Genomic DNA, 12,701 nt, shown 5'->3' on the forward strand with positions numbered 1-12,701 from the left:
CGGTTGTGACTAGAGAGCTGCATGGGAACGGGGATAGTGGGATTCCCGCGGATATCTCACAGGGATCCCCTCCAGGACTGTGGAGATCCCGTGGGGATGGACTAAGGCCCACGGGGATCCCACGGGAATGAACCCGGGTCCTGCAGGGTTCCCGCGGAACGGAAAGGGAAACAGAGACTATCCTGTCTTCAACTCCCTCCCATCCACCTCTCCTCCAGCCCTGGTTGGCCTCCCCACACAATTCTCGCATCACCCTGGTGGTCTACAGGTTTGCTTCTGGGCAGAAAAGGTCCCCACGCTTTCCTGCTCGCTGCCACTGATCCTTTCGCCGCTGCTGCTTAAGACAGCTGCCGCTTTAACTCTCAGCGGTGATTTTAAACAAACGGCGGCGGCGAGAGGATCAGTGGCAGCGGGCAGGAAAACGTGGGGACCTTTCCTACCCCAAAGCAAGCCACTAACACCAGGGTGATGCAAGGTATGTGTGGGGAGGATATCCAGGGCTGGAAGAGAGGTGGATGAGAGGGAGGGAGTTGAAGACAGGGTAGTCTTTGTTTCCCCTTCCTTGCTGAGCCATCATCGCCGTACAGCAAAACAAAGCAAACAAACCTATGAGTTGCTGCATCTATGTTGTTCTTTATTGTTGGTAGCATTTTTACTTAATCTCACTTATATTTTCAAACCATGTAGACTACTGCAATGAAATTTATGCGGGATGCAAAGAACAAATCTTAAAGAAACTTCAGACCGCTCAAAACACGGCATCCAGGCTTATATTTGGGAAAACGCGATTTGAAAGCGCAAAACCCCTCCGCGAAAAACTACATTGGCTCCCAATCAAAGAACGCATTGCTTTCAAAATCTGCACCATGGTTCACAAAATTATCTACGGTGAAGCCCTGGGATACATGACAGATTTAATCGACTTACCAACTAGAAACACATCCGTATCAACACGAACATATTTAAACCTGCACTACCCAAGCTGCAAAGGACTTAAATACAAATCAACTTATGCATCCAGTTTTTCCTACATAAGCACATAACTATGGAACGCATTACCAAAAGCCTTGAAAATGACGTATGACCACCTAAACTTCCGGAAAACACTAAAAACTAACCTGTTCAAAAAGGCATACCCTACCGACCCAATTTAAATGCCAGATCTTTGCAACACATCATAACTAAAGAGCGTCATGGACATAACAAAACTCTTCCGTTGTTCGATTCCCTAATGTGGCTGTGCCACATGAACTATATCTTACCACAACATCACTTTGTACTAGTTCACACCAGAGTCTGCAAATGCCTCTCCAGTGCCATGTAAGCCACATTGAGCCTACAAATAGGTGGGAAAATGTGGGATACAAATGTAACAAATAAATAAATAAACATACCAACTTGTGTAGCATAAGGATGTACACAGAGGAAATATAATAACGGAATAATTTTTCATAGGTAGAGTAGTAACTTATTTATAAATTGTAACCAGTGTGTCATTTGGAGGAGCTGTTTAAAGGGACACCCTAACATTGTTACATCCGTACAGAGATTTTTTTTCTCTTGGTAATGGGCCACTACAACAGATATGTTATGAGAATCAGGTGCTCAACATTCAGACTTTCTATCTATTTATTTACTTATTACGTTTATATCCCACATTAAACATGAATTAGGCTGAAACCTGGGAGCATTTAAAATCTTTTTTTTTTCCCTATGACTATATTTAAAGAAAAAGATAGCATGTGGGAATTTGCTCCTTTTGTTTTGTATTGTGGATTGCAGTGGTATATTATAAAAATGCACTTGCCTTTTTTATTACTACTATTTCAGAGAGGTATTGAATAATAATTGCTACCAAGTATTACATATTAAAGGGCATTTAAACTTTGCTTTGTTTATCCAGTCCTTACATGCACATGGTTTTGCTTTTTAAACCCAAAGGTGATTCCTAAGGGTAGTTGAACAATTAAGTATAAACTGTGTTGTTTCTGACTTTACTTGTTTTTTGGACTGCTTTGAGTCCTGCTAATCTGTACATCTGCTGTCTTAGCAGAGTACAGAAGAAAATGATTTATGTTACTTTTACTAGAATTTTTACTGCTTGTAGAATCTGGCTTACTGGGGGGGGGGGGGGGGGGGGTCAAAGTGACTGCGGCATGGCAAAGGCTGGGCAGGCCGAGAGCTAGGATGGAGGAGATTACTTGTGGCAGGGACGGATTAGATTCCCCACGGGGCTGGGCGGGGACGGGTTAGATTTCTATTCCCATGCAACTCTCTAGTTGTGACCCAGTCGGTGGGAGGATGGTGCTAGTGTACAGCACAACTGGCAGGTTCAGGTGGACCTGAGCTATGCTAGGGATAGACCCTCTAAGTGGTTGCGAAGTAACCCTAGGCATGTGGCTAGGCGCTTCATAACAACATGTACTGAATTTGTATGCATGTATATCCTCCCCTGGAAACAACAGGGCAAGCGATCCGTAAACTCCAATATGGCGGTGAACAAAAGCAGATCAGACTCATAAGGTTCAAAACCTTTATTACTGGAATAAAAAGACCAAGCAAACCCGACACTGGTCGTGTTTCATCCACACCAGAGCTGCGTCAGGGGCTAGAGAGTACTATCAACAAATAAAACACCAACTTGGTAAGACTAACTTAAAAGTTTTTATTTTTGGCAAGCATTAATTTTATTGAAAAACAGGACATAGGGATTTATTAGGGCTGTTAGCGGGAAGATAATATTTCTGAATGTATCTCTTGCGAGACTGTTGTTAGGTCTTTTCTATCATGTGAAATGGTATTCTTTTCTTTTATATTTGTGATTCTAAAGTTTTGTTAACCACCGTGATCTGTATATGCCAGGCGATATATTACATTTTTATAATAAACATAATACTGAAAAGAAAAATAATAGTGAAATCAAATGTGTGCTCCTTGATAAAAGTGAGTAACAGTGAATTCCAGCAGAATTCCACATCCAAAAATATTATCAACTTACCAGCTCAATTCAGGAGATGGCACCCTCTCACAAAAAATCTAGCAGTGCTCACAGTATCATCAGTCAAGTTGGTGAAGTGCCATTTGAACACCACTTGGGTAAGTGTCCTAGTTCTATTGTGTGTCAATTATCTATGTCATTATGCTATTTTGGACAAATATACATGGCTTGTATTTTTATATTGTATTTTCTGCTATTTATTATTATATTTATTATTTATGATTGTTTTTACTAATATGGATTTTGTTTTATTTATTGATAATGTTCTCTAGCCCCTGATGCAGCCCTTGCATGGGCGAACATGGCCAGTGTCTGGCTTGCTTGGCCTTTTTATTCCAGTAATAAAGATTTTGAAGCTTATCTTCCTGAGTCCAATCTGCTTTTGTTCACCACCATGTATATCCTCCCCTCACAATTTTATAAGAGCCATTTTCTTCATGTAAACATACTTAATAAAATTACACTCTATAAACAGCAGTTTCTTAATAAACAACTTTAGGGGTGATATTCAGCCAGTGGTGATCAGCATCTTTTAAAACACTGACTGCCACTGCCAAAATTATGCCCGGATATTCAATGCTGGCCCATGTCTGGGCACTTAAATTAAATATCTGGGTATGTGTGGATGGTCAGCTCTTAACCGATTAAGTTAAAGTGGCAAACGACAGGACTGCTATTTATGCGGTCCTATTTGGCTAACTTAGGGGGTCTTTTCTAAGGTGCACTGGCGTTTTTAGCTTGTGCTATAAATCAGCTGGCGCTAAACGCTGAGACGCCCATAGGACTATAATGGGTGTCTCTGCGTTTAGCACCAGTTGATTTCTAGCACAAGCTAAAAACACTAACGCACCTTACTAAAAGACCCCCTTAATCGGTTAATAGCTGAATATTGGCACATCTGGTTAAGTGCTGACTCCACCCTGAGTCCGCCCTTAACCACCCACACATTCCCCAGTTTGGGCTTTAGCGCTTAAAGGGGATATTCAGCGGAACTATCCAGGTAAATGTCACTGAATATTCCCTCAGGGCCCGCCCAGCACCAGTTAGCAGGGTAGAAGGCTCTCTTACCTTGTTAACTAGCTTTGAATAGTAACCCCTTTATTTACACTGCTCACGGTGGGGGAGGGGTTAAAAATAACATAAGATTTGTACTCATTTGGTGCTTGTGCAGAAAATATTTATGGAATGAGTTATCTGATTTTATTCCTAATGCAGTATCTCTCTCTCATTCTATATCTATATTCAGTCCCTTTCTCCTTCCTTTCACCTCTTTTCCTTAGGACTTCTGCATTCCTATTCAAGGCTCCTCCCTCCTTTTTCTGTTTCCTTTCCCTATTTCCTTCTCTGCCCATTTCTCTTAACTAGTTGTTCATTTTTCTATTGTTCTTTATCCCCCCATCTTCATCGTTTGTCTGTTTATGTCTCTCCTACTTTCCCCTGCCTGTCTCCACAATCTTATTTTTCCCTTTCTACCTGTCTCCTTTCTTTGTCTGCTCCTCTCCATCCCTATCTCTCTATCCCCTGCCCATCGCTTCCACTCTGCCTCTATGCCCCTCTCTCACTATGTTTCCTGTCTCTTTTACTCATATTCTGCTGTTCTTCATAAACACTTTCTTTTCCCAGACTGTGTAGAACTAGTTTAGTGAGGTACTTCATCTACTTATTTTAGATTGTACCTTCATTCACAAACGTTTGTATGGTTCGGCATCAATATACATGAACAATCTTATTGAATTACTCTCACGTAATGCCTCTAAATCAACCAGAGAATATGTTATCCTATATTTTCCAAATTGTAAGAAAGCAACCTACAAAACAATCCATACTGCTAACTTTTCATATCAAGGCACTAAAATTTGGAACTCCTTACCTAAAACCATCAAATGCTCCGATGATTTTTTGATATTCCAAAATCTATTGAAAACTCACTTCTTCAGTTTAACCTTTAAGGAAATAAGCACTCTTCTCAAATAAATTCATGGCATTAATTTTTACCTCATCCCACCTCCCACTACTCCTGTCTATCACAAATAATCCTAGCCCTTATCATTTTCCTCCATATTTCAATTACCTAACTTAAATCACTAAGTATTTAATTACATCTGCTCCTAACTCAAGTTTTACTGGTCTAACTTTATATGATGTATTTTACTTTCTGTTAATATATTTTAAACATGTTCATGCTTTTCTAATTGTTATGTAAGCCACATTGAACCTGAGTTCTACTCGGGCTAATGCTGGATATAAAAGTCATAAATAATATCAAATGAAAACCTCTGCAGATGGAGGTCAACAAGCAAAGCTCTCTCACCTTTGTGCCTGGAGCATCACCCTTGTCCTCTGTGACCTCTTCGGACTCAGCTGCTTTGCTCTTTGATTCCTTCTTTTCTGTGGCTGTGCTGGCTGCTGACTCCTCTCTCTCCTTCTCTGCCTCCTCATGTCTTTCTGTCTCCTTGGCCACCTCTATCTCTGCAGCCTCCTCCATGGTCTTGGCCTCTTCTTGTGTTTCATTCTCATTTTCTGCTATGCCACTCTGAGTTCTCTCCTGGGAAGTCTCCTCTGTGACCCCAGCAGTCTCTGCTTCCTGTGTTAGAGTTCTCTTCTGGGATGTCTCCTCTGTGGCCCCAGAAGTTACTGCTTCCTGCATTAGAGACTGGCTCCCAGCCCCTCCTTGTTTCTCCACTGTCATCCCATTCATCGCTGCAATAAAAACAAGAGATGTATCAAAAGCAAAAACTTCCTCTTATTCATGTCAATATTGAGTCACCGCGATCAGTGTTTTTCTTGAAATGCCGCCCAATGTAACTAAAAAATTCTAGATATTTAGCAACAGTCACCAGACAGTGGACAGCACAGACTATCCAGACAGGGCAGTGAGTGCTGACACCAGTGGTGTAGCGACAGGGAGATGTGCCCCCCTGCTTTGGGCTCAGGCCCCCTCCAAACCTGAACTACACCCACTAATTGGCTGGTGGGGGATGACAAAACCCCAACAGCCAAAAAAATTCCCTGCCGAGTTGCTCCCCTCCTCCTCGTGCTGCTGCACTAAACGTAAGGGTTACTGCTGTAGCAAGAGGAGGAGGAGAGTGGCTCGGCAGGGAATTTCTTTGGCTGGTGGGGTTTTGACATCCCTGCCAGCAAAAGGTACTAATTTTAAAGCGAAAGCTGTGGGGGGGGGGGGGGGGGGGGGAAGAGGTAGGGAATTTTTCATATACTGCAAAATTTATCCTGACAAGCAAATATGCGGTTTAACAATACACTACCTCTGTCCCCCCCACAGGGGAAGGGAGAGGAAAGACTATGCAAAACAGTGGAATTCAGTAAGTCGCTTGAGTCTTGGTGTAAAGAAGAAGGTTTTAGATACATAGGAGCATAGGGTAGTACGTGGAAAAATAACAGGCTGTACTGTAATGATGGGCTACATCTTTCTGCGACAGGAAAAAGGATCCTAGGGGTATGTTTCTAGACATTTAAACTAAAGGGTGGGGATGACAAAAGAAACAAGGGAATTCAGAAAGACAGCCCCAGAATAAATATAGAAAACTACCTAAACTCAATAAGGATATGGAAAGCAATAAGCACAAATGCTCGTAGTCTAAGTAAAAAGGTTCAAGACTTGCAAGCCCTGTTTGAAGAAAACTTTCATATTGTTGCTAATACAGAGACGTAGTTCAATGATTCTCATGAATGGGATGTGACTATAGCGGGCTATCATTTTAGGAAGGATAGAGAGGGCCGAAGAGGTGGAGGAGTGACACTGTATGTGAGAGACAATATCAAAGTGGCTCAAATGCGGGGAACCTGGGGAAAGGAAGAAGTTTTATGGATCGTCATGGAAAGAGAAGATGGAACCTGTATCCACACGGGAGTTATCTGCAGACCTCCGGCACAAACAGAGAGGCTAGACAAGGATCTGATAGAAGATATTCAAAAGACTGGTATAAAAGGGGAGGTGCTACTGTTGGGAGATTTCAACTTGTCTGATGTGGAACGTCCTGTTTGAAGTATCGGAAAGAAGTAGGGAGATTGTGGATGCCTGTCAAAGTGCCTTGCTCAGACAAATGGTGATGGAACCCACGAGGGAAGGGGTTGATGCTCGATCTAGTCCTCAAAAATGGAGGAAGTGTTTCCAATACGGGTGGGTGCCCACCTATGTAATAGCAATCATCACACGATACGGTTTGATATAAGAGCAAAGGCGGAGTGCGGATGCACAAAACTTGAACTACTGGATTTCAGACATACTGATTTTGATAAAATGGGGGAATATCTGAAGAAGGAGCTGTTGGCATGGGAAGGCATAGGAGAAGTGGAAAATCAGTGGTCAAAGTTAAAGGCTGCTATAAATATGGCAACTGATCTTTACGCAAGGAAAGTAAACAAAAACAAGAGAAACAGGAAGCCTATATGGTTCTCCAAACAAGTAGCTGAAAAAATAAGAGCAAAAGAGGCTTTGTTCAAGAAATAAAAGAACGGAACGAGAGGATCACGGAAAAGATTATCGGATTAAACTCAATGAAGAAAAGACGGAAATACAGCTAGCAAAAGCACAAGTGGAAGAAAAAAATGGCTAAAGATGTAAAGAGAGGTGACAAGACCTTTTTCAGATATATTGGAGAAAGGAGAAAAGATAGGAATGGAATTGCAAGACTGAAAGATAATGAGAATGGCTATGTGGAGAGCGATGAGGATATTTAAGATCATGTAATGACTATATCATAACAACACTCTGTAAGCCACATTGAGACTGCAAAAAGATGGGATAATGTGGGGTACAAATGCAATAAATAATAATAAAGCGAACGTGCTAAACAATTACTTCTCTTCAGTATTCACGGAGAAAAGCCTTGAGAAGGACCACAGTCGGCTGCCGAGGGAATATCTGGGAATGGAGTGGATATTGCGTCATTTACAGAAGAAAGAGTTTATAAACAGCTTGAGAATCTGAAGGTGGACAAAGCTACGGGGCATGATGAGAAAAATCCCAGGATACTGAGGGAGCTCAGAAAGGTCCTGGCGGGACCTCTTAAAGGTTTATTTAATAGATCTTTAGAGACGGGAGAGGTTCCGCAGGATTGGAGATGAGCGGATGTGAACCCTCTTCACAAAAGTGGAGAACAGGAAGAAGTGGGAAACTACAGACTAGTAAGTCTCAAGTCGGTGGTAGGAAAAATAATGGAGTTGCTGCTGAAAGAAAGGATAGTTAACTTTCTAGAAGCCAACGGAAAATCCTGCCAAACGAATCTTACTGACTTCTTTGCCTGAGTCACCAAAGAACTGGATGAAGGATGTGCACTACATGTAATCTACTTGGATTTCAGCAAAGCCCTTGATATGGTACGCCACTGAAGACTTGTGAATAAGCTGAAAGGGCTGAACTTAGGACCAAAAGTGGTGAACTGGATAAAAAACTGGTTGACTGATAGGTGGCAGAGGGTGGTGGTAAATGGAATCCGCTCGGAGGAAAGAAAGGTAAGCAGTGGAGTTCATCATGGGTCGGTGCTGAGACCAATTCTGTTTAATATATTTGTGAGAGATATTGCTGAAGGTTTGGAAGGAAGAAAGGTTTGCCTTTTTACAGATGACACGAAGATAGCCAATAGAGTGGATACCCTGGAGGGAGTAGAGACAATGAGAAGAGATCTCCAAACGTTAGAAGAATGGTCGAGGGTCTGGCAGTTAAAATTGAATAGTTAATCACTGCTGGGGTACAAATACTGTGTTCGTTTTTTGTTTATGTTACTCAATATTACTAGAAAAACCTCTATATTCTCAGTGATCTAATAGTGCCTATTGTGCGCTCATTTTTCTTTTTTTATATTTGCTATTGTGCTCAGTTATAAGGGAAACCGGCTGGACCTGCTCACAGTGATCGCCTGTGGTTATTCCTGTTGTGACATCATTGCACTCCTACCTCCTCCCTCTCTAAATATCTGTTTTATAGTTAAACATTCTCTTTCTGTTGTAAATGTCAACCAGATATGATTTATGACACTTATCCCAGTAGGAGGTGAGCTCTTGTGTCAATGGCTCACTGGATTGGCCCTTTCGGAGTCCCCACTTCAATTTGGCTGCTTCAGTCGCAGTTTGTAAAATATGCAGATCTACGAACTCTGCAGCTCTTATACAATCTTCCTTATCTCTCCTGTTCCCTACATGCTGGCATGTTTCGCATCTTGGCGTCCTCAGGGGAACGGAATGCTGCGACAAATGTAAACATAAAGATCAGTTTCACTCTGGAGTATCACACGTGTCTACTGTTGCTACTCACTTGTGTCATAATTTTAAGAACCTTATCATTGTAAATCTATAGAAAAAGTCCTACCGTGGGAGCTGTGCATACTCAAACCTCCAACCGACCAAAACGCCGGCGCATGCGTGGTGTTTCTTCTTCCGTCTCTCCTAGCCTTTTAAATGCTAGTCAGGGGGGTGTGTGTTTAAACCCCCCCCCCCCCAATCGATCTCTTTATTCAAGCCCCGTGGTTCCACTGTTTTCCACTGGTAAATCAGTCTTTGCTCCATTTGGAGCAATCTGGATACTACATCTCCTGAAAAATCATCCGAGAGTTTCTGTAATATTATGAATAGAAGATCATTTTCTTGGTGACCTGCTTCCGCCCAGTGGGCGACTAATGGTGAGTCCTTTTTCTGCTTTCTCAAATTGCTCAGGTGTTCCACCATTCGATCCTTGATCTGCCGGTAACATCAGCTTGCTGTCCCATCCAGTTGCCATGTTTTCCCCTATATTCTTAAATAGTTAATCACTGCTGGGGTGCAATGCTGCTTTCGTTTTTTGTTTATGTTACTCAAGCTGATGTTACTGGCAGGGAGAGTGAATGAACTGATGGCAGGCGATAGACTTTTCACCACAGACCGGGAGGGCATGGGAGTTGAATGGGAGGATGTGACTCGGCAGCACAAACTGGTCATATGTATGGAATTCCACATGAGGACATTAATTGAATATTGCCATAAACAAAGAGTCCCACGTGGTTTAAGATGGAATAAGGAACCAAGATTCCTAGATGACAAGGAATTTGTCAATAATTGGAACCAAGTGACCACAAGATGCTCTCTGGACTTGATGTTATTAACTACGGATAAATTACAAAAACAACTAAATCAACAGAGAGAGGACTTGGATACCATGCTATCAGGTTTAAAATCTACATGAGAAGCAGCGACCTTCGAAACCCAGTATCAAATCCATCTAAAGCAAATAGATAAATACACACAGGAAATAAGAGCCCAGAAAGTAGCCAAGTTCCGGAGGGATGAAAGGGACTACACACGGGGCTATGTATACCCGTGGATGGATTCAAATCGGCGTTCAAGAAGATATAAGCGAATGAAATGAGTTGGATTCGCGAAAACTTCAAGTGAATCTTCTGGGGAGGACTCAATGCATCCCATAACACAGGGCGAACGAACCCACGCTCAAACAGGTTCCAGAGACAGCAATAGGAACCCCCACAGCCCCCGGAGCCTTTTTTATCCACAGAAGAAGCTCCTCAGCAGGAAACGTTGGTACAGCCCCAACCCAAACCCAACAGAGGACGCCGCAAGGCACGGGGCCAGAGAGAATAATATACAATCTATCCACTAAGATCCTAACACCATCTCAAATTCAAGTCCTACAATTAGGACTATCATTCGTTCCACAGTCTGATTATGATGAATTCATGAACCGACAGTTTCTACATAAATTCTTCAGGAAACTAAAATTGAAAGCTTATTTTGGAGAAGAGGATCAAGAAGCACAGCAAACTGAAACGGTGCCATCATTCTCCAGGAAGTACCACATACCATCCACGTGGTCACCCCCTGGCCCCCCGGACCCCATAGTGGAAACATTTCAAAGACTAGTATTACAAGATATTGACGAAATGGAGAAGACACGCGTAACTTCGGTGCCCAATTTAACTAGAACCCAAAGACAAGCGCTGAATGACCTACAAGAAGATAAAACGATCATCATACTTAGGGCAGACAAGGGGGGTGGCACGGTTATACAAAATATGAATGATTACAGGGAGGAGGCATATCGCCAACTGGGAGACACCAACTTTTACCAACGATTACATCAAGATCCGACTACCCAATACTAACAGGAAATAGAACAGATGTTGCAGACAGCTAATAATGAAGGAGTGATTTCGATTAAAGAGTACCAATACTTACACATGGGTTACCCCAAAATACCCATGATAAGATTTGCTCCAAAAATACACAAATCTTTGAACACACCTCCGGGGAGACCCATAGTAGCCAATAGAGGGTCTCTTAATGAACCCTTATCTCAATTTTTAGATTTCCACCTACAACCAAAAGTATCAACAATCCCATCTTACGGCAGAGATTCCACACACCTTATTATGATTCTGGAGGACCTTCCCAGCATGCACACACCAATCATCATGGTCACTATACACCATGACACCTCAAACATATGCATTAAAGATCATTAGTGACCACCTGGAAAATGGGGATCTGTCAAGAGGGAAGATATCGTTGCTTAATGCGATAGCACATCAAGTCATATTAAAGAACCATTTTCTATTTGAAGATCAACACTTTCTACAAATACGTGGAGTAGCTATGGGGGCGACAGTAGCCCCGACTGTAGCCTGCTTGTACATGGCCAAATTTGAGGAGACATTTGTGTATCCAACTGAATTCTTCCAAGATGTACTCTTATGGAAGAGGTTTATTGATGATGTGTTTTTTATTTGGTCTAGAACAACAAACAAATTACAAGAATTTTTTCAATATCTTAATAATAGTGACCCGAATATTACATTCGAAACCCTGACCTCACCTGATACTGTCAATGTTTTGGACATCAGTATCAAGATACATGATGGTAACTTTCACACGCAAATTTTCCGTAAGCCCACTGATACCAATTCAATTTTACATTTCAGTAGCTTTCGCGCAAGATCGCAAAAAATGGGGATCCCCACGGGACAATTCTTACGAATAAGGAGGTTATGCCAGAATGAACAAATATTCGAAACACACGCAGCGGACCTATATCAGAGACTAAGGAGGGGATACCCAGGAAGACACTGAAGATAGCAAGAAAGAGAGCTAGAAATGCACACCACCAATGGCTGTTACAATCTCACTCTCGTCAATGTAATTCACAGAATCATATGGTGTGTGTCTTACCCTTCTCTAATCGGACTAGCTACATCAAAAGAATTTTAAACGACATTGACCGCTGATGAAATTACATAACATCTTCTCAGACCTCTGCTTTGCCTACAAAAGATCGAAGAATTCAGGTGAACTGTTCAATAAAAGGAAGAAGAACGATGATGTACCAGCTAAAGGGGAACATGGTAAATGCTACCGATGTGTATACTGCCGTTACGCGTGGTGTACGTCTGAGGTCACACACCCGGTTACAGGTAAAATATATACGCTTAGAAACATCACTGACTGCGAATCCAGAAGGGTAGTATATGGTATTCAATGTCCAAGCACAAAATGGTACACAGGACAAACAAAGAGGCGGATCAAGGATCGAATTGCGGAACACCTGAGCAATTTCAGAAAGCACAAAGAGGACGCACCATTAGTCGCCCACTGGGCGGAAGCAGGACACCAAGAAAATGATCTTCTATTCATAATATTACAGAAACTCTCGGATGATTTTTCAGGAGATGTAGTATCCAGATTGCTCCAAATGGAGCAAAGA

The 12,701-nt window shown here is 42.1% G+C and overlaps 1 protein-coding gene across 3 annotated transcripts in view; it reads right to left on the minus strand.

Moving 5' to 3' along the window:
- The window catches only part of SMTNL1 (smoothelin like 1), a 341,784-nt gene that overhangs the window by 127,865 nt on the left and 201,218 nt on the right, over window positions 1–12,701 (minus strand). For all 3 annotated transcript variants that reach the window (XR_003939938.1, XM_030186265.1, XM_030186254.1), the window contains exon 8: window positions 5,310–5,698. Coding sequence is in view for 2 of the 3 variants with exons in the window: in XM_030186265.1 (XP_030042125.1) it covers window positions 5,310–5,698 (389 nt within the window). In the remaining variant the exon portion in view is untranslated. The remainder of the gene's footprint in view (window positions 1–5,309; window positions 5,699–12,701) is intronic.

This window comes from Microcaecilia unicolor, chromosome 1 (genome assembly GCF_901765095.1).
Source record: "Microcaecilia unicolor chromosome 1, aMicUni1.1, whole genome shotgun sequence".
Classification (NCBI taxonomy): Eukaryota; Metazoa; Chordata; class Amphibia; order Gymnophiona; family Siphonopidae; genus Microcaecilia; species Microcaecilia unicolor.